At 48.2% G+C, this 21,656-nt stretch overlaps 1 protein-coding gene across 1 annotated transcript in view; it reads right to left on the bottom strand.

The window, feature by feature from the left end:
- Positions 1-166: 166 nt before the first annotated feature.
- NIBAN2 (niban apoptosis regulator 2) overlaps positions 167-21,656 on the bottom strand; it is a 100,967-nt gene continuing 79,477 nt past the window's right edge. Inside the window, exons 6-14 of the mRNA XM_077307092.1 lie at positions 19,298-19,413; positions 16,953-17,057; positions 13,563-13,725; positions 13,156-13,343; positions 10,302-10,457; positions 5,530-5,646; positions 5,186-5,293; positions 4,274-4,385; positions 167-3,084 (exon numbers count right to left, since the gene is read on the bottom strand). Coding sequence (XP_077163207.1) covers positions 2,381-3,084; positions 4,274-4,385; positions 5,186-5,293; positions 5,530-5,646; positions 10,302-10,457; positions 13,156-13,343; positions 13,563-13,725; positions 16,953-17,057; positions 19,298-19,413 — 1,769 coding nt within the window. The 3' untranslated portion in view covers positions 167-2,380. The remainder of the gene's footprint in view (positions 3,085-4,273; positions 4,386-5,185; positions 5,294-5,529; positions 5,647-10,301; positions 10,458-13,155; positions 13,344-13,562; positions 13,726-16,952; positions 17,058-19,297; positions 19,414-21,656) is intronic.

Below are 21,656 nucleotides of genomic sequence, written 5' to 3'. Positions count from 1 at the left end.
CTGGCAGGGGCTCCTGGGAATTGTAGTCCATGGACATCTGGAGGGCCGCAGTTTGACTACCCCTGGTCTAGAATGCTGCCCTGTGAATTATACCACCTTCTTAACCTGCCCTGCAGACCCTGTTTACCCCATCACTGCAGAAAACCGGTGTCCTGCTCTCTTTGATGGCTTAAGGCGTATGGGGGGGGGGGGGGAGATGGGAATCGGGCTGCCATCCAGACAAAGCTATTTCCCAAAGGACCCCACGTGTCCATCTGGTCCTTTGCTTTCCCCTCATGCCAAGTAGGGCACAGTAGCCAACAGCAACCTCTGCCTACTCAAACTCACTCACTCCCCATTCAGCTTCCTCCAAACAAGCTGGTCCATATAGGGCTGCTTCAAGTGCAGCTCCTTCTCCCTCCCCAAATGCACATGTAGAAAGATGCAGCACCTACTGGTGTTCTTTTACAGCTGAAGCAGCCATCATCACCTCAGGGGCCAACACAAGTCACCTGTCTGGAACACAGCTGGGAGCTTTTGCCCTATATTTGGCTCCTAGTCAGGTGGAGATGTGTGAAGCAACTCCTGAGACCAGGTCCCCCAACTCAGCTGCATCGTCTCTCTTCAAGCAGCCTGCTTGCTAAATAAAACCTCTCAAACTGCCTCCAGACTCAAGAGGGGGACGCAAAAGCCATACAAGCACAGTGTAACATATAAGCGGGTCTTGAGCGTTTAACCGGGGAAGGGAACAACAGCAGGTCAAAAACTGGTTGCTATCCAGGCGCCCCCCCTGCCCCACATAAATTGATTTGCTAACTTAGTGCTATTTAACTTGTAACTTTTCCACCAAGTGGCTATCTGTTCTGCGGAACTGGTAGGGGAAAAAAGGAGGATCTAGCCAAGTCCCCCTACCAGAAACCGAATTGCATTTTAGTCTCCTAAAGGGACACCGAAAAAGAGAAGTGGATGGTGCCGTCCAACATTGGGGATCATGTGAAAATGAGGTTCTACCCAAGGACAGCAGCAAATATTGCTAAACTTATTCCTCCTTAACAAACATTGCTGCAGGGAATCAGTTTTTTTTCCCAACGCAAGCCAGCATTGGCAGCACCACAAGCACACAAAGACAAATGCAACCCTCCATTCCAAATGCAACCCTCCATTCAATGATCACCTAAACTCACCCCTTGGTCCATCACCTTAGTGGGCTGCTTCAACTGTGACACTTCTCCCCCGGCCAAAGAAAAAAAAAACAATAGTGCTTTAAGAGAAAGGCTTGAATATACACACCCTTTTTAAAAAATGGCAGAGAAGCGGCAGAGTTTCTAGCGAGAAAAATAAGCATTAATGGGGTGGGCAAAACCAGCACCCAAGTGTCCTCCCCTGAATTAACCAGCAGGTTTCGTTTTGTGGCTCATGAATACATGAGGATTTAGGAAGCACACTTGCTTCACCTGCAGACTTAGCCCCAAGTTGCTCACCAGTTAAGAAAAAATAACAATAAAGACCCAATCTGTAACCTCACTGCTCCTTCTCCCCGCACCTTCCAACATCCTGCCCCCATTCTTCGTTTAATTCTGAAGCCTCTCCTTTCCAGGTTAAATTTTACTTGCTCAACTTGCTCGGTTCCCTTTCCTGCAGCTCTTGCTCACTCCTGGAACTTCGGAAGGGGAGGCAGAATGGGCACCCCGCTTGCCGCTTCCAAGTTTCCCAAACAGCCACAGAAAACACCTGGATTCGGTGGCCCAGGGAAAGCTGCGGTGTGAAATTGCAGCATCTGTGTTAACGTGCAGAGGGGCTGGGAGATATCCTAGTAATAGTTCAAATGGGGAGTAGGCAAAATAATAGTTTGCATAATTCAATTTTGATCGTGAATAAGAGAGCTACTACCAAGGTGGACTTATATAGGGTTGAGTTATGGGACCAAGTCGGACTGATGCAGACATTAAACATTTGCTGTGCGGATGGGGATCCGGCTGCCACACTGTTCTACCGCTCCGGGCATTCTCAAAAGTCCAAGATCAAGCATCAGTAGTGGTGGGGGGGGGACCTGAAGACTCCAATTAGTAGAGCAAAGGTGCAAAGGAAGGGAAAGCAATCTATGCAGGGCTACGGAGGCCCCGAAGGGTCAGCAACAGCCTGGTCCCACGAGGCGGCTGGAGCACCTTGCAGCAAAATCTAACCATCGGGGGGATTCTGTCCTCGCTTCCCTCCCGCCCTCCAAAGGCAGCGCCCCTCCCGAGGGCTCAAACCATGACACAAAACGGGGATGCTGCTGGACCAGCCGAGGCCTCGCCCACCCTGCCCTCCCCTCCCAGCCCCACCCTCCAGGGTCACCGATTCCAGTCTGCCTTTGGTGCTAACAAGACCAAGAGAAATCCTCTGGCAGGAGGAGCCTGGCTTAGAACTCAGTCTGCACCCCCTCGCTGTCTTCCGTGGCCCCGTGGCCGGTTGCTGAGGAAGGCTCCGCTGCTGCCTCGCACACCTGGGACGACACCTCCTCTCCCGTCTCCTGATCGCTGGGCTGAGGGCACTCCACCTGGACTTCCTCAGGGAGTGCCGGGGATGGCAGTTTGGCAGGAGAGGCCGGTGGGGTGGCGATGACCTCCCTTTCCTCATCGTGCTGAGCACCAGGGAATTCCGCCGGGTGACCCTCTGCTGGCGCTTTCCCCTCTTTCTCCTTCGGGATTGCTTTGCTCTCCTGAATGACGGTGCCATTGCTCAGCTGCTCCTCCACCTTCTCATTGGCTGTGAGTGGAGCCTCCACTTGAAACTCCTTCACGAGCATCCCACGAAGCTCCTTCACGCTGCCAGGAGAGCTCGGGGAGCGGCCCAGGTCTTCCGGCTCAGTCGATTCCGGGGATCCCTCCAGAGATGTGACATCGTAAGGCAAGGCCCCTTCATCAACGTGGATGACGGACACCACTTGCTTGGCCCGGCGCTGTTTCTCGTCCGGAGGGTCTGGGTCCTGTTGACCACCGTATTCCTCTCCCCAGTCGATGGGGGTCCCCTCGGCGAGCAGATGCAGGTTGGGGTCACTGTTGTGCATCACGATGCTGTCGCGGTAAAGGTTGTGTTTCCTCTGTACCGCTGCCTCCTTCACCGCTGCCAAAGTACAAAACGGACATATGCAGAACTTTAACGCAGGGCCAGGCTATATAGTATCTTTATGATTCAATTTTATTTATTTTCTCGTTTATATGCTGCCCTTCCCCATGAGCTCAGGGTGGCTTACAACATTTCAAGAGATAAAATGATTAAAACGTATTAAGCATTCAAACAATTAGGTTTTCAAAAAAACAATCAGAAAGCTCGCCACCTTCTCTCCAGTAAAAGGAAGGAGGATCCTTGGGACGATCCTATAAAGCAGTCATTCTCAATGGGGGCCAGGTAGCCCCTTGGGGAGCCCTGGCATATTTGAAGGGGGCCACAGAATGAAAAACGGGAGAAAGAACGAGTTGATGACTTGCTATTTTTCTGAATAAGGGGAAAGAAATGTCCTGGACCAAAGCAGACGATAACAATAAGATTGTTAGAGATGTTGAAAGAAAGAGAGAAGTTTTCTCTTATAAATCTGTAATAGTTTGCAATCATTTGAGAGTCAGGTAAAGGTAAAGGTGTTCCCTGTGCAAGCACCGGGTCATGTCTGACCCTTGGGGTGACGCCCTCTAGCGTTTTCATGGCAGACTCAATACGGGGAGGTTTGCTAGTGCCTTCCCCAGTCATTACCGTTTACCCCCCAGCAAGCTGGGTACTCATTTTACCGACCTCGGAAGGATGGAAGGCTGAGTCAACCTTGAGCCGGCTGCTGGGATTGAACTCCTAGCCTCATGGGCAGAGCTTCAGACAGCATGTCTGCTGCCTTACCGCTCTGCGCCACAAGAGGCTCTTTGAGAGTACATGAGCAATTTTCCTACAGAACACTATTTTTGAAACAAGTGTTAAGGTTACTGGTTTCTGCGGTTGAGTAACTCAACACTTAACGGATGCCCTTTCTTACTGCACCTTGCACTTATCTCTTATACTGCCTTTTTCTATTCTTCTTTGATAATTTTTTATACAATTTCAATAAAATGTTATGTTTTAAAAAAATCAAATCATCTCCTGCATCCCTCTGCTGAGTACTAAATTTGGGGAACGAGATGCACCCAGATATGCCTTTTCCCTCCACAGCTGTTGTCCTACACATAATTCTTAGGAGGACGAAGGCACTCCCCGCTCTTAGAATCCCAGAGCTGGAAGGAACCTCCAGCACCATCAAGCCAACCCCCTGCAGAACGCAGGCAAGTCTTACCCAACATGATGTCTTTCATGACCGACTGCAGCACCACCTCCTCATATGTGTTTTCCACCAAGATGAACTGGGCAAAGTCTTCAAAAATCAGCTCCTGGAATTTTGGTAAATCCTGACATGGGGCGGGGAAAAAAATCACAGCATGCAGTCACTGTAATTTTAATTATGAATTTTAGAATTTTAAAGCTGATTTAAAATCTGTTGTCTATTAAAAAAAAATTGTGTAAGCTGCTCTGAACCCATAGGGAAGAGCGGGGTATAAATGTAAAAATAAATAATAAAATATTTAAGAAAACAGCAGTACGGAAGGGAGAATACAGGCTGTCAAGAAAATGAAGCCAGGGAATGCAGCCAGCTCTCTTAAAGGCAGGGGAAAACACTCCGAGATATATACCATCCTACCTTGCAGGGCACTTGTAAAGACCGAAGTGTTAATGCACACAAAGCACTTTGAACACTGACAATGCTTTGTAAATGCAGCCGCTAATATATTGACAAGAATCAGTTCTAACAATGAATTATTTACAGGATCGTAAAAAGGGAGGAAGGATGACCCGGGAAACTACAGACCAGTGAGTCTGACCTCTGTTGTGGGGAAGATAATGGAGCAGATATTAAAGGGAGCAATCTGCAAACATCTGGAGGACAATTCCCACGAGCCCCTGCCATTTGCTGGCAGGGGCTCATGGGAATTGTAGTCCATGGACATCTGGAGGGCCGCAATTTGACTACCCCTGGACTAGATGGTCCTTTGGGCAGGACCAGCAAGGCAATTCTAAAGGAACCGTGGGAGGGAAAGCAGCAAGAGACCCTGTAGACCAAGACCCTGCTCTGCCTGCAAGATCCACCTAGGAGGGTGCTGCCAAGCAACCCCAAATACAGTTCTCCTCCACTGCGGCCGCTTTCTCTTACCCCCTTACAAGTGGGCGCCAGTTTCTTCAGCAGGAAAGGGATGGTGATCTGCAGAAGGGCTTCCCGGAAGAACTTCTTCCGTACCGTGCTGCTGTCGTAGTCGTATTTCTGGGGAGGGAGAAGAGAGGGAAACGGTTTCACACAAGACCAGAGCCCCAAGTGGAGAAGGAAGGAAAATGGGTGCTGCTGTTCTCCGCATAGTGCATTGTTAATGCGTGTAACCCTTTGCTGCCTTCCTAAACAGGAACACCATTTGGGGACACACCGGCTTCTGTCGGGAGCGAGACCGACCATCTGACTCTACTTCTGTGCTGCAGCGTCTAAAGCCTGGGGGGCCATCTTACCTTGAGCACACGCTCCAGGATACGCTGGATCGTCTTGCAGAGTTCGTCCTTGTCCGCTGTTTTCCCCAGCTCCTGATGGAGAAGAGTCTCAAAGGTGTAGACGGCATCGTCCATTTGCTACACGCAACGTCCCAGAAAAAAGAAAAGAAAAGAAGACACAGCGGTGGTGAAACGTGGCCATAAGGGCATATAGACCCCTGATGGTAGTCGAACATGAGTCACCCAGCACCCAGACCCAGGTCCTCAAGTGGAACGTTGCATCCAATGGATGTTTGATCATACGCTGCTGAACCCTGGCTCTGGGCAATTCCTCAGGGCTTAGAAGTGGTTGCTCAGAAAGAGGCGTTCAGGAGGGATGGATGAAGTTTAGAGGGAAGGCCTGTGGCCAAAGGAAAACCTCACTCTCCATTGCACACGTTCAGTCCATGCAAGCCCCAAGAGGCTTAGCTGATGCCTCAAAGGGAATGCATCACAATGTATGCACACAGCTGCCATCAAAAAGGGCAGCCCCGTGTCCAATTTGCTCTCCCACCTCTGCAGTAGCTAATTCAGCTTGCCTGCGTCTGGATGTCACAGTGGCGTGCAGGCTTTGCCCTGCCCTTTTACAGGGCAGCCAAATGATCAGAGGTAGAGATGATGGACAGGGAGGTGGGAGAGAACGTAGAGACATCACAACACAAGTAAGCTGCATGTAATGTTATGGAAGGAAGCAGACAAAGTTCCTGGTCCATCCCATGAAACAAGACCAAGCTGTCCCTCTGTGGCATTAAGGACAGCCATCTTTTCTCACCAGTGGGGACTTTTCTTGGGGCGGTGGTTGTGGCTGCCATCTAGAACTGGGCTAATAGCACGTAGAGGGACTCTACTTTTTTTTGCATATTTGAGACGATTTTGAAAAAAGGGACTCTCTAATTTACTGTTTTGAAAGCTTTCAAATTTTTAATGCATTTACCTGATTTTAATCCTTTTGTATAATTTCTTTTTGCATTTTGTATCTATTGATCAATGACTTATTAAATGAGGATGAGGAAGATGATTCCCATGGTTAGCAACTACCTCTTCCCACCACCGGGAAGGGGAAATATTTCCTGAATTCTCTGCAGTGGCTCTCTGGGGTTCAAGAGAAGGCTCCTTGCACTGAAGGAAAACTGCTGGTACCGGCAGAGGGGATCTATGGGATCCAGCCCAGAGGGTCCCTGTAGCTTCTCCATATTTCCCACACAGGTTTAAAAAAAAAGGCATGAGGAAGACAAGAAGGGGCAGGCCTTGTCCAAACTCCCTTTAGATCCAACAAAAGATACATGCCCCTGCACACCTAATACAAGCCAAAACACAGACACAAGTGTGTTGCACAAAACTCTCCCAGCCACTAGGGGGCGATGGTGGCACACCCATGGCTTCTTGCAGGACCAAAGGGGAGGCCGTCCATTGCCATGTGTGTGCCAGCCATTATCGATCAACTAACCTGTTCTCAAACTGATGGGTATCTTGCCAGGAGGAAGACACTGACGGCCCTGCCTTACCCCCAGTCAGGGGTGAAGCAGATTTCCCCTATAAAAGGGAGACTCCTGGGGCATCCAGTAAAGGTGACAGCATAGTACAGACGGAACAGGGGTGTTGCACAAAGGGCAATTGTCCCTGTAGCACGTTAGAGCAGGGGTAGTCAACCTGTGGTCCTCCAGATGTTCATGGACTACAATTCCCATGAGCCCCTGCCAGCATTTGCTGGCAGGGGCTCATGGGAATTGTAGTCCATGAACATCTGGAGGACCACAGGTTGACTACCCCTGCCTTAGAGGACTCAGATTCCAGCACCTTTCCTGAAGCTAAGTGGCACTGGCACAGGATCGGGGCCTGGTGGGAAGGCCTCCTGGGCAGCTAGGGTTGCTAGCTCTGAATTGGGAAATGCCTGTAGATTTTGGCAGTAGGGCCAGGGATAGGTGGGATATGGCGTCGGGTGGGGACCTCAGCAATAGATAATGCCATGGAGGTCACCTACCAAAGCTGTCAATTTCTCCAGGGGAACTGATCTTGTTTGTCTGTGTTGGGAACAGTTCTCTGTGCGATGTCTCCTGACTTGAGACTCAAGCAGGAACTCCTTTCACCATAGTGAGAGAGATAAGAACACTGAACTCTCACCTTCAGATCTCATTGACCTGTCCCTAGAGGGTAATTTCCTTTCTCTTGAGTCCTTCCTCCCTCTTCTCCATTCCCCAAGCCTTCAAACATCACAGGGCAGAGATACCTCAAGCATCTCCCTCTATTCAGATGTTTAGATTAGAATAGGAACATTCTCTTTACCACTAAGTATGTAGTATTAAGTTCTATAATAAAGCCATCTTGGTGTAGTGGTTAGAGAGAGCTTTATGCAGGGGCGCGGACTTCTAATCTGGTGAGCCAGGTTTGATTCCCTGCTCCCCCACATGCAGCCAGCTGGGTGACCTTGGGCTCGCCACAGCACTGAGAAAGCTGTTCTGACCGAGCAGTAATATCAGGGCTCCCTCAGCCTCACCCAACTCACAGGGTGTCTGTTGTGGGGAGAGGAAAAGGAAGGTGATTGTAAGCCACTTTGAGACTCCTTCGGGTAGATAAAAGTAGCATATAAGAACCAACTCTTCTTCTGTTTTGACCAAGCAGTAGGGCTCTCTCAGCCTCACCTCCATCACAGGGTGTCTGTTGTGGGGAGAGGAATGGGAAGGCGACTGTAAGCCATTTTGAGACTCCTTCAGGTAGAGAAAAGCAGCCTGTAAGAACAAACTCTTATTATTAGTTAAGTAACACCTGATAAAGGTGCTTTTCTTTGTTGTTTTCTCACTGCATGCACTCAGCCCATGTGCTTACCAGCCACTCTGCTGACCTTCAAGATATTAAGGCTTTACCACAAGTCTACCAATATTTAACATCCTTTAGTCTGGAGATTAGGTGTAACAGTGGGAGATCCCCAGGCATCATCCAGAGGCTAGCAATCCACCTCAGCCCCTTGGAGTTTCTTGAGGCAAGAAAGGCAAGATGCAGTTGCAAGAAACTATATCAGCAGTAGCAGAGCAAAATCCAGGTACCTTAGAGGCCAATGGAATTTTTTTCCAGGGCATAAGCTTTTGTGAGTCAATGCTCATTCGCCTCATTGAATGGAATGTGCTTTGACTCACAAAAGCTGACCCTGGATAGTTTTGTCCATCTCTGAGATACCACTGGACTCTAATTGGGTTTATCTACTAGACCAGGCTTTCTCAACCAGGGTTTGGACGAACCCTGGGGTTTCATGACGGCCCTGGAAGGATTTTCCAAATGGGTGGGAATTAATTTCTATATATCTTTAAAATTTGTTAAACATTTCTCAGGACATATATGGTCTTGTTGACCTCCCTTCTAAAGTGGCCAGAACTCAGCAGCCAGGATCCCCACAGCAACACCTTGGAGGTCCCACATTTGGCCTATCCTTCAACAACTGCACTGGCTACCAGTCGAATTCTGGTAATTCTTTAAGGCCATATGTGGTCTGGGCTCACTGTATCCGAGGGGATAACTTTTGGCCTGTGCTCTTCAAAGAGCCTTACGCCCCGCCACCTCCAATTGGCTGGTGATCCCTGGCCCCAAGGATGCTCGCTTGACCTCAACCAGGGCCAGAGCCATCTCCATCCTGGCCCCGACCTGGTGGAATGAGCTCCCAGAAGAGATCAGGGCCCTAACGGAACTAGAGCAGCTCCACAGGGCCTGCAAAAGGAAGCTCTTCCGCTAAGCGTTTGGTTGAGGTCAACTTGAACTAACGTCTTCCACGGGCCCCCTGAGCCCTCATCCCATGAATCTCTATGCAGGAACTCTATGCAGGGTCCATCAGTATGCCTCAGTGTCAACTGCTGTTCTGAGTACTGTTGTCCAATGGTGCTATTTGTTCTATTGTTATTACTGTTATTATTATTACCATGGCTACCAATTTCTCTGTATTATTCCGTTCTATGTTTCATGCAAACTATCCTGAGCCTCAGGGGAGGGCGGCATATAAATACAATTAATTAATTAATTAATTAATAGGCCTGGAGGGGTGGGAAGAGAAGTGGCTCTGGGTGGCTGTGTGCACAGCTGTGCTTCTCAATCATATTCTGCATGGTCATGCCACTTCTGGCGGTTCTCGAAGCCTGAAGAACGTTTCAGGGGCTTCTCAAGGGTAAAAAAGTTGAGAAAGGCTGTATTAGACTAACGTGGCCACCCACCTGAAACTATAGTCATGTTGGCAAACTTCATACCACGAGAATAAATCAGTTGTGAAGCGCTGATTTCTAAGGGGAAGGTGATCCCTTCAGGGGTTGAGTTTCCTGGCAGCTGTTAACCATGGTAAACAGTTAATATCCCATTGGAAGAGGCAGAGTAGAGAGGAGCTGTTTTTTTTTTGTATCCCACTTTTTACTACTTGAAGGAGTCTCAAAGCTGCTTTCAATTGCCTTCCCTTCCTCTTCCCACAACAGACACCCTGTGAAGTAGGTGAGGCTGAGAGAGCTCTAAGAGAACTGACTGGCCCAAGGTCATCCAGCTGGCTGTATATGGAAGAGTGGAGAATCAAATCTGGTTCTCCAGAGTCAAGGCCACCGTTCTTAACCACTATATCAAGCTGGCTTTCAAACTGCTACCTGAACACCAGTTTCTATGGGGCAGTCTAGGGAGGGGCCTTCACATGACTACCTAACTATTGGGCTTCCCACAGGCCCCGCAGCAGGCTCTGAATGAAATGGACCTTGGTGGTGATCCAGTAAAGCCGTCCTTCCAGCGTTCCCTACCTGCCTCATCAGGATCTGGGCTCGCTGCTTGAACACCGAGGCACTGGACACGTCGAATCTCTGCTGCAACCCTTCCAGCTTCAACTGGTCCATCTTCTCGTAGCAGGGCTGCATCTTGACGGGATGGAAAGCCAGCTGGGAAAGCTTGGCCATATACTGAAGAGGTTTAAATAAAAAGGAAAAAGAAGGGCAAGATTGACAAAGCCTTCAGCATTCAGAGGCAAGTCCAACGCACTGAAGGTCAGGATGGGACCAAATACCAGCCAATGTGTAAAGTTAGAGAAATGAAATGGGAATTCAAGTAGACCACACAAAAACTGGCGCTGCCTGGCCTCCAAGTATTCCTTCATGATGGCCAAATAGTGCCTCCATTTTCAGGAGGAGTCTATCTCTGAATAGCACTTGCTCAGGCAAAAGCTAGAGTGGGCTGTTACCTTCCTGGCTCCACAGGAATCAAGAAATGGGCTAGAATTTGATCTGACCCACCAGGGCCCACATGATGTTCTGGAAGCGCCAGAACGTCTCTCTTTCACGCAATCAGACAAGTGGCACAATCAACGCTCCAGTTACAGGGAAAATTTTAAGTGCAATTCAAGTTTTGAAATTCCTTTGCAGGAAAAAAAATATTTTCACAGTCAAGTCAAGAGACCTGAGAACAGAGCTAGCACAAATCCAGAAAGGGTTTGATCCATAACCAATGTAAAAAAAAAAATTATGCACTGAGACGGTGTCTACAAATGGCCACCTGTCTTTAAGTTCACAGAACAGATTTCTGAGGTTCCTTCCTTGGCTGAACTTCTGAGGAATGTTAGAATCATTTTTCACATCACAAAAACAATGCCTCTTGATGGACAGGCAAGGCACATTAGGTCTGAAGTTGCCATTCGTGGTTTACACACTGCCTGTGCCCAGTAGATAATAAGGTATCCTTTTATCATTTTTAAACACTTGGAGCTCTGATAATAAATGGTTTATATTTTTCTATATACAGTTTTACCCCTAACCTCTGTGGTTCTCACCTGTTTTCCAGGTTGGGTTTCTGTTTCCCTTTATATTATGTGTTGCAAACAAAGTAAAAACTTGGAAAATCTTCATGCCAGTTTATCTTCACGCTTGTACAATTTGTGAATGCATGCTGGTTTCTAACCCGACTCCCCCCAGGGAGGAGCAGTTGCTCTGCAGCATAACATCTGCTTGGCACACAGAAGGCCCCAGGGTCAATCCCCGGCATCTCCAGTTCAAAGACCTGGGTCTTGGGTCACTATAAGGCAGCTATGGCAAAATATGACTCAGAAGGGCAACATGGCTGCTCCATAGATACCAAGCTTCAAGAATAAGACATAGTCTTGCTTATACCCCTTGGAAAATGAGAAAACACATGAGCTGCCTTATGTTGAATCAGCCCTTTGGTCCCACAGAGTCATTACTGTCTACTCAGACAGGCAGCAACTCTCTAATTTCTCACCCTCTGCCAGAATTTTTCACTGGATTTACTGGGGAGACCTTCTGCATGCCAAACAAATGCTCTACCATTGAGCCACAGATCCTGGTTTAAAAACATCTGCATGCATCTGTCTATAGTGGATGAACTACCTGTCCCAACTGAAGCCATGAGTGAGCATGATTACCCTGCTGCAACCCCTCCAAGTGTACCAATCATCGCCCTGCCCATTTTGATGCGGTCTGTCCGGCCATCTGTCAATCAAGCCCGCTTATTTATGTATCTATTTGTTCATTTGTTTATGTTCAGATGTGTATGCTGCCCTTCCCTGAAGGCTCAGGGCGGCTTACAGCAGTCTGTAAAGCCCATAGTATAATATCACTAAATACGGTACCAGACAATGTTAAAATGTGTGAAGAACTTGTAAACTATATCGGAATAGCTGCTAAGATCCTTTATGCATCAAGATGGAAATAAGATTCATCCCCAGACATAATGGACTGGCTAAACAAACTGACGGAATATGGGACAATGGCAAAACTTATCTATTTAATTCACAGTAAAACAACCTCAGGATTCAGAAGCAAATGGAGGCCAATGCTAGACTATATAGAGCAGGGGTAGTCAAACTGTGGCCCTCCAGATGTCCATGGACTACAATTCCCAGGAGCCCCTGCCAGCGAATGCTTCTGGGAATTGTAGTCCATGGACATCTGGAGGGCCACAGTTTGACTACCCCTGATATAGAGCAACAGAATCAAAGCCGATTACAATCAAAAGGTTAATATAATATTTTCTCTGTAACTTTTAGAGGATATTAAAAAACAGGATATGAACTTTTAAATCTATGTCCTATGCACTTTTGGGGGTTGTTCTATGAAAAAATAACTGTAGTGTATAATTATAAGTAGTATTATTTTCTTTCTTTTCTTCTGTATATCTCTAAATAAGTTATAAAAATATTTTAAATTCCCCCTAATATTAAATGCATACATATAAATGCATTAAAAAACATTTAAAAACTTAATTTAGTTCATAGCCCTATCAAGTTGCCTCCTTCTCTTTGGGGCACTTTATGAAATCCCCAGATGATTATGAGCATTTTGCCAATGTGATACTACAACTACTACTATGACAGCATATTGGAAGAGCAACCACTGACGAAGATAAAACAGAAAGCGGGTCACTTAACCTAGGATCCCGTTTTGGTTGACTCTTTATGTTTGACCATTTAGACTTTATTTTATAACCTTTTAACTTATAAACATAGAGAAGACTACTGTATCATTGTGCCTCGTGATTTCCTTTTTTCTTCTGCCTCCTTGTCTTTGGGCAAGACCCTCCCCCATCTAGAGACACCCCCCCCCCGCCCTGTCCCAGTCCCCACCATGCTGTTCCGGCCAGGAGCCTTACCTCCCCCAGCTTCTCCATTCCCCCTTCATTGACGATGTTCATGTTCATGTCCGTGACCTCCTTGAAGAAGACCTCTCGCACCTCGGCAAAGCCCTGGCTGGTGGGCAGCATCAGCGCCTCCAAGATGGAAGGGATGTAAGGCTGGACGTGGTTGCGGACACAGATCTCGGCTTTGGAAAGGACAGAGGCTGGCGGGGGAAAGAAGCAGCGGGGAGGTTAGGAGGGAGCTGAATGCATAGCGTCTCACCTCCAATGTGTGCCCAAGCAACTCCCAGTTTTCCATGAAACTGGCCAGGTTTCTTGTCCTGATGTTGCTCTGCTTTCCCTTACTCTGGAAATGTAGATGTTGGGCGAATAAGCAAGGATTGGAAGGCAGCTCCCCTCGCAAGCAGCTCTCGGACCCCTACCTTTAATCTTGCTGGCCAAGTGCTCCTTGGATTGGATGATCTGGTCCATGTCTGTGCGGATGGTGCCTTGCATGCCGGGACGCTGATGCTCACATGCCGACACGGCTGCGTCGTAGCTGGCTTTCGTCTGGTCGTAAACCATCCTATACACAGCATCGGAGACCTACAGGGGTGGGATGAAGTGGTGAGCGAAGATGTAGCAAGGGAGCATTTCTCTGTGAAACAGGGGGAGAATCACCCTTCCAGACTTGTTTCCAGCAAAAACTATATAAATATTCATTGCAACTTAGACGAGAGAACGAAAGCTAGCCATTCAAAGCAGCGAAGTTCCACACCAACCATCCGCATTCTGCAACAAGAAAATCTTAGTTCTGTGACCTGCACAAGCACGTTTGTATCATTTCTTGCGGTTTTAACTAGCCAAGGGGAGAGACAAAGAGCTCTGCTGAGCTCCACCCTTGCTGCAAATCTTATTCGCCGACCTCCCCACCACTGCCTGTCCACAGCTTCCTAAATCCCAGCAGGAAATCCTCAGATAAATGTCCAACCTATTTGCACCTGAGGACAAGGAACATCTTTTGCATAAGGAAAGCAGGGATGGGAGACGCTGAAATCTGCACAGACAAAAAGCGACAAGGAGGTTCTGCCCAAGCAAGGCCACGTTTTTTGCTCTGCCGCACCTTCCGTTTCACCTGAACTCTATAGCAGCTCCTTGAAGTGCTACGAATCAGGTCAGCAAAAGCGTTCCACAACAAGTCGCTGCAGATTCACAGAAGAAACCTTTTGACATAACCCAATGTTCTCTGTGTGCCCAGCGCATTGGCTTCTAAGAAACTCGAGTTCTGCATACAGCCAAGGTAGAACTTCAGCTGAGCCAAGGGAGACCTGGAATTTAATCCCTGAAGAGAGGAGGAGGAGGAAGAGGAAGCAGCGAAGGAAGCTTTTTAAAAATACCCTGCTTTTCAGCAGGGTAGACCCAAAGCAGCTCACAAACATCTTTCCCCCCTTTCTCCTTACAACAGACACCCTGTGAGGGAGGTGGGGCTGAGAAAGCTCTCAGAGAACTGCTCTGTGAGAACAGCCCTAAGAGAACTGTGACTGGCCCAAGGTCATCCAACTGGCTGCATGTTGAGGAGTGGGGAAGCAACCCCAATTCTCCAGTTTAGAGTCTGCCATTGCTATCCTGTACACCTAGCCACTGCACCACACTGCTTTCCTGCTGGACCAAGGCATGCACAAAGCCCTGCCAGCCTCCCGGAATCCACCAGAGGTTTGAGAAGGGCTGAGGTAGGTCATGGTGTCCTTGGAGACAAAAGTAATGAACACATGAAAAAAGCAGCCCGAGGGGAGGTTCTCAGTTCTAATGTGAGAACAGGAAGCTGCAGTTTACGGAGTCATGTCAAGGGTCCAGCTAGTCCACCAAGGTTCATTCAGAACCACCAACAGTCTGGGGTCTCCCTCCCAAGCCCTCCCTCCCGGAAGTCCTTCATCTTGAGATGTTCGGAACGGAACCTCGGCCGAAGACACATGCTCCACCCACTGGAGCCAACCTGTCCACCAGAAGGCAAATATTTAAAGATTTTCTGCAGAGCTATTTTAATAAAAATAACTCTAACGGAAAGGTCCCAGTTAGCTTTCCAAAGAAGCTCCTAGCCAAGCTTGACATTCTGTGCCATAATTATCGTAGGGAAGGCTGAAAACATTTTGAATAAACATCACCTCTGAGGGAGGGACCGGCCATGCTAAGACAGTCAGTCCTGTGCCCTGCCTGCTGGCACCGTGGAATTCAGCAGGCCAGAGAGAGACGGGTTGTTTGCACTGCAGTGACAGTTGAGTTTCCAGAATAAAAGGCATCTTTGTCCAGGACCGTTCTCTAGGTAACGTGGGATTAAGGAGGGTGTGACTCAGGGTTGTATTAGTCAGCAAAGCAGCCGATCCAAAAGGAAGGCTTTGCACACCCCAAAAAGCAGCCATGATTCTTTGCCAAGGCAATGCCGTATCTGAACATCCAGACTATGCCAATTAGCACCGCCCACAGATCCTGCATAACTGATCCCGCTTCTCATAACCATGGGAGACGAGCCAGACTTTCCCTCCCGAAATCTTCCGTCTCTGGAGAGGAGACATGCCGGCAAAGTTCACCTCCAGAAGGATTAGCGACTCGGGGTTTTTTTTTAGCTGTCTGTTGTTGGGGCTCCAGCACCATTCTTCCATGTGCTTCTCCAAACCAGGCAAGTAGCTGCCCCTCGTATCGGTGGTAGCCTCTTGGCAGGACAATAAGCAGAAGTACAGCACGGGTCTCCAACATGTGGTGGTGTACTTAACCTTTTTGGTTCCCAGGGGAAACGGGTGGGCGGGGCTTGGTGATATGGGGGCCGGGCCTCCAGAGAACTGCCCGCCCACAAACTGCCCATCCCACTAACCCCACCGATTGTGGGCAGCAGAGGGTCCAACTGTCATGGGCCACAAGTCCCTTGGCTCATCCCTGCTGTTGGGAAGGTGGGATGGGGGACTGGTAGCCCTCGGAGGCAGCCCACACCTATGCCTTCACCAGAGAGAAAGCTGCAGGGGTTGATGCAATGTAAACAATGGGTGTCACACTGTCGCAAGCTCCTGTCCAGATTTGGGTACACGGCATCTGGGGTGTAGGCCACCTGTGGCCCGTGCTCGTGCTGCCGTGCCATCCTCCAACCGCTGGGGCAGGTGTGCAGGGTGCTGGCCAGTTGGAGGACGTGGCTCCCACCTCCCAAAGGGGCTTGATGTTGCCCAGTGCACTCAAGTATGGTACCCACAGTATTATCCTAGTCACCCCATCCTGAATACACTGCAGTCCACCAACACCTCTCCGGGCACCTGCCAAGTATATTCTTAGAAACTGAGGGGAGATCGGTAGGACTTTTCTTAGCAGTGCTTCTGGCTAGCTGTGCACATTTTTCAAAAAACTTGCTTAGCAGCATCTGTCACCACAACACAAGGATCTTCACTGTGAGGGAAGGGAAGCTGTGAGCATGCAGGAACATATTTTTAAGCAGAGATTCTGCCTGAAATGTTGAAGACCTCCTGTTCAAGTTCTACATGAAATCACTCTCTAACAGTTTATAGTTAGCTCTGACTTCTGCAGCAGCCATTTTGTAGCTGTCCCCGCTGCCTTGGGGCAGAATTTCAAAGCTCTCTGCAGGCTCAGAAAGGTTGAGGACCTCTGAACTAGCACTTTGTAGAGCAGAAAGAAGTTGCCATTTTCAGCAGCATGTGCACTTCCACCTCAAATTACATGCCAAATGGGATACTTTGTATTATACATGTTTTGACTGGGACAGTGGGCATGGCTCAAATCCACACAACTCCCAACGAAGAGCAGAATCTTCACTGCAAGAATTCTCCCCACCTCACCTGGATCCAAACTCTGTGCCTCTCCTGGGCTTTGCCCTTCAGCCGAGGACCGATCATGTTTTTCAGCTCCGGAAGGATTTCCTCCATCACCAAGTTGCTCAAGACCTGGAGGGACGTTGCACAATTTTAGCAGACATACAGTCCATAGACATCTTTCCATTCTATCCTGTCTTTCCCTGTTGTTCTCCCCAGCTATTGTTTCCTTATGGATCCCTCTTCCCTCATCTTTAAACCGCCCGTGGCACCACGGGCGCCACGGACTAAATAATTCGGTAAGGGGGGTAGAGGTGGGATTAGTCCGTGATGAGGAAGGGTCCGGATTGGACCCTTCCTCACGACAGACAATTGGAGGGACCAATTGGCAGGCGCGAAGTGCCTGCCGATTGGTCCCTCCGATTCCCAGTTCCTCCCGGCCTGACGCGGTGAGAGGCGCGAATGTCTGTGTACTATTTTAAACTTGTTGTAAGCCACCAGGGTAGGGTAAAAAACTGAAAGAATAAACAAACAATTTCTGGTTGCAAACAGATCTCTTTTCCTAAACTTACCAAAAAAATTAATCACTTTTGCCCAATACATTTTAGCTGTAATTTATGATGAAAATCTGCTTTTTCTTCTTTGCAAAACCAACATCTCCTTATTTTTATTTATTTATATTCATATGTATTATCTATTATATTTATTGTATTTATTAATTTCTTCTGCTCTCAGTTGTTTTTGTATTTTATGAGGAGTTAAATAAATGTCGTATATACATTCTTGAACATATTTTCTCTAGCTGAAACTTAATTGTAAAATTTAAACCCGCAAAAATAAAATACCACTTCTGTTCATCCAAAATATCACCAATTTTCCCGTTTCCCTCACGTTATAGGTGGGGTCTATAATGTGGCACCCACCAAAACCTTTTTGGACACCTGCCAAGTGTTTTTAGGAAGTGGGTGGGGCCAGGTAAGGTTTTTTGCCCAAAGTGCCTGATTGGCTGTGCAGATTCTTATTAATGTTGCTCTGGCAGCAAATCCCACCACAGCACAGGGATCTGCACTATGTTACTAAAGTTGTGCTGTGAGAATGATGTTGTGGCTGGCTCCGCCTTATGTGGCAACCATTTTGTGGCAGCCATTCTGTTGCTGCACCCACCATGTCAGAATTCCAAAGGTGCCTGCTGCAGGCTCAGAAAGGCTGGGGACCCCTGCATTAGAGGAAGCTTACTTGCTCCAGCAAACATCAAGCAATGCACATTTGCAGATGAAAGCTTTCTCTTGCAAAGAGAGGATCCTTTAAGCATGAGTGGCTGGTAACTTAAAGACACATACACAGGGGCTGATATTTCAACTACGCGAGACCTGCATGGCTGTGCTACTGAAACGGACACACTTGGGGAATGAACCAAAACGCAGCCGGATTGTCATTAATCTTCTCTCTCGGAGTAAAGAGGAAAGGAGGCTCTGACATATATGTGCCTTCCAGCAGCCCACCACCAGGTATCTACCAATTCCCACAACCTAAGCCTATATGTTTGTGAGCAGGGGAGGCACTTAAAGAAAAAGGGGCTCTGCTAAAGCATTGGCTGCACCCCTGCAAGGAAGAGCCCTTTGCCTGCACCTCTACTTGGGAGAAAGTAGCCCCAGTGTCAAACTGGGAGCCAAAGTAGCCTTTGAAAGTCAGGTGTTACGCTCAGGATTCGATGTGCTTCCCCTTCCCCCTCTCATCTAACCAGGGTGACTCAAGGGAACCTCCACATTCAGAGGCTGCAAACCTCTAAATGCCAGTGCCAAGAAGCAACCTCAGCCTCTCGGTCCTGTTGTTGGCTCTCCATAGGTACTGGTTGGCTGCTGTGAGAGACAGGATGATAGATTAGATGGACCATTGGTTTGATCCAGCAGGGCTCTTCTTATGTTCTTATCAAGGAGGGCCTCAGCCTCTACGCCCTGTTTGCTGACCACAGTGTGAGACAAGATGCTGGACTAGATGGACCACTGGTCTGACCCAGCAGGGCTCTTTGGATGTTCCTTTGAAGCCCTCTTTGCCTTGTTGCTGGCCTCCAGAGGAACTGGTTGGCCACTGTGTGAGACAGGATGCTGGACTAGAGGGACCACTGGTGTGATCCAACAGGGCTGTTCTCATATTCTCATACCTAAAGAAGACATTCTGATTCTTTTATGAGCTCCCTCACCAAATCAGCCCCCCGGTGTCTTTAAAAACGGCCTTTCCTCACAGCTGCTGTGCGAGTTACAAGCAATGGAAGATAACCACTAGTTTGCTTATGGTTTGCTTGCTGTGATGTGTCTCCAGCGCCTTTCTAGGCCCGGCGTGTCTACATTCCCTACTCATACTCCCAGTCTCACCTGCGCTTCATTGCCACAAAGCATGTCCCAGGTGCCATACTGCTCCTTGGACTGGCGGTACATGCGGACGGCATCCGTGAAGGCAGGTGCTTCGACCTTGGAGTCCTCTGGGATGCCTGAAAAAGAAGAACAAGTGGATTGAATGTGTCTGGGAGAGAAGAACTGGGATTTAATTTGATAGTCCTATTAAGACTGCTAGAATTTCAAGCCAGCCAGACATTTCTATCACGAACGGGTACATGGGGTGCTAAAGGATATGGTCCCGCCTGCACATTTCTGCCACTGCCGAGTCACGGCTGCTCTGCGTCATCCACCCCGGTAGCTGTGAACACATAAACAAGCCGTTGGCAGAGAGAACCATGGCACTGAACACGTTTTGCCAAGCACCAAATGCAACAGAGAGAAACCTTGACAGTAGAGCAGTGAGGAAAGAGCATTTTTTAAAGCCCCCGGGATATACACCTCGACCAAGGCCAGGGCTTTTTTGGCCCTGGCCCCAACCTGGTGGCTCTCAGAAGAGCTACAGGCCCTGCAAGAATTGTCAGCTTTCCGCAGGGCCTGCAAGACAGAGCTTTTCCACCAGGCACATGGTTGAGGCCAGAGCAACTCCTGGCGCTGTCAGATGTGGATCTCTAGCTGAAACCAACTAAGTCCCTCGCTCCCAGATAGTGATAGACCCTTGCTGAATGGGGGGAGGGAAGTGGGTTATATATTTATTATGCACCATCTTGCATTTGCGTTTTGTACTGCATTGTGTATTTGGAGAAAGAGAATTTTAATGTAATTCGAAGTTAGGTTTGTATTATGTTTTAATGGGTCTTTACGGGATTTTATTGTATTCATGGATCTTTGTAAACTGCCGCGAGACATTTGAGAGCGGTGGTGTATAAATATAAATAAATAAATAAATAAATAAATCTAACTCGAGTAGATTTTTGCAGATTCCTTCTCAGGTGAGATATTGTTTGCAGGGGTGCAATGTCCCTGACATGCTATACCACTTAGTCTTGGGATGTCCTGTTCTACACCGTTGTCCTTTAGCTGAACATTTTAAGAAATTGAGATCTGTGCAGATGAGAAACTTTGGATAACAGTGGATAATCGAAGGAGCCAGCAATAATTCTAAAAGTAGGTAAGTTTCTCTTGGCAATTTTAAATGAAAAATTTTCCATTATGGAATTTGGAACTGGAATTGTTTTAAAAAATTTGTTCCTATACTTTGCCATTCTTATGCCAATAAAGGGACTCTGACTCTGGGGAAATCCACGTGGCGAAGCTGGTACGCACCACAGAATGCACCACTGCCACGGGGCAGAATCTGCAGGAGTGCCATATGGCAGCTCCAAGCCACCAATCCCCTGAAACAAAAGATTTGCAGCATAAACAGAGCGCCACAGGAAGGGGTTAATGCAAGGCTAGAACTTGGCAGCTGCCTGCCTGGCTCAGGAAATTCGGCTTAAATCCACCGAGGAGACATCTGGAAGCGCAAGCTTTCAGGAGTGAGGTCTGAAAAGGAAATTGCCACATTTTGGGGGGATGGGACAGGGAGAGAAAGTGACTAAAAATAATAAGACCGGATGAATCGCAGACAGCATCATATCACTAAAATGTAAACAGCCCCACGGGGTGGAAGGAACCACGCTCTGTGCCGTCACTGCCTTCAGGGTCATCCAAGATTCCCCAAGAGTGATTCACAGGAAGAGCAGATCCCAAAGAGGGAGGGGGGAATCTGGAAGTCCCAGGAATAGAGAGAGATCTACAGGATTCTTCCTCTTTTAGAGGGCTAAAGTCAGATGACTGGCAAATCCTGCAGGAGAGCTAGGTAAGACACCAGGCTGCAGCAAGCAAGATTTACAGCGGTGCCGTGACCGGCTGGGCATAACTCTTCATGTCAGGAGAAACACGAGGCAATGACCTTTCCAGCTCTGTTTTTTTAAACAATCCAACAATTCAGACCTTGGCAGCCAGTGCCGGGAACTGGAAAATCAAGAGGGGAGGTGGGCAAAGAACACTGTCTTCTTTGAGAAGTGGGCCACCCTCTGCCTCGGCAAGGCGCTGGGGAGAGAATAATATACGCTGTCTGGAAGGATGCAGGAGAGAGCTGAGAGTTGGCTTCTGGGCAATAGAGATGCCAGAAGCATTGGAGAGAGCAGATTTCTCTCTTGGGTCAGGGAGAATCATAGAATTGGAAGGGACCTCCCAGGTCATCTAGTCCAACCCCCTGCAGAATGTAGGAAATTTACAAATTCTGGCATCAGTTGGATCGAGGTGGATCGGCCATATTCTTATTACTCGACCTGCAAACGCTGGCAGGGGCTCATGGGAATTGTAGTCCCTGAACATCTGGAGGACCACAGGT

This window comes from Paroedura picta, chromosome 12 (genome assembly GCF_049243985.1).
Source record: "Paroedura picta isolate Pp20150507F chromosome 12, Ppicta_v3.0, whole genome shotgun sequence".
Lineage (NCBI taxonomy): Eukaryota > Metazoa > Chordata > Lepidosauria > Squamata > Gekkonidae > Paroedura > Paroedura picta.
Note: the sequence above shows the minus strand (reverse complement) of the source record. Positions and strands in the feature narration are given on the sequence as shown.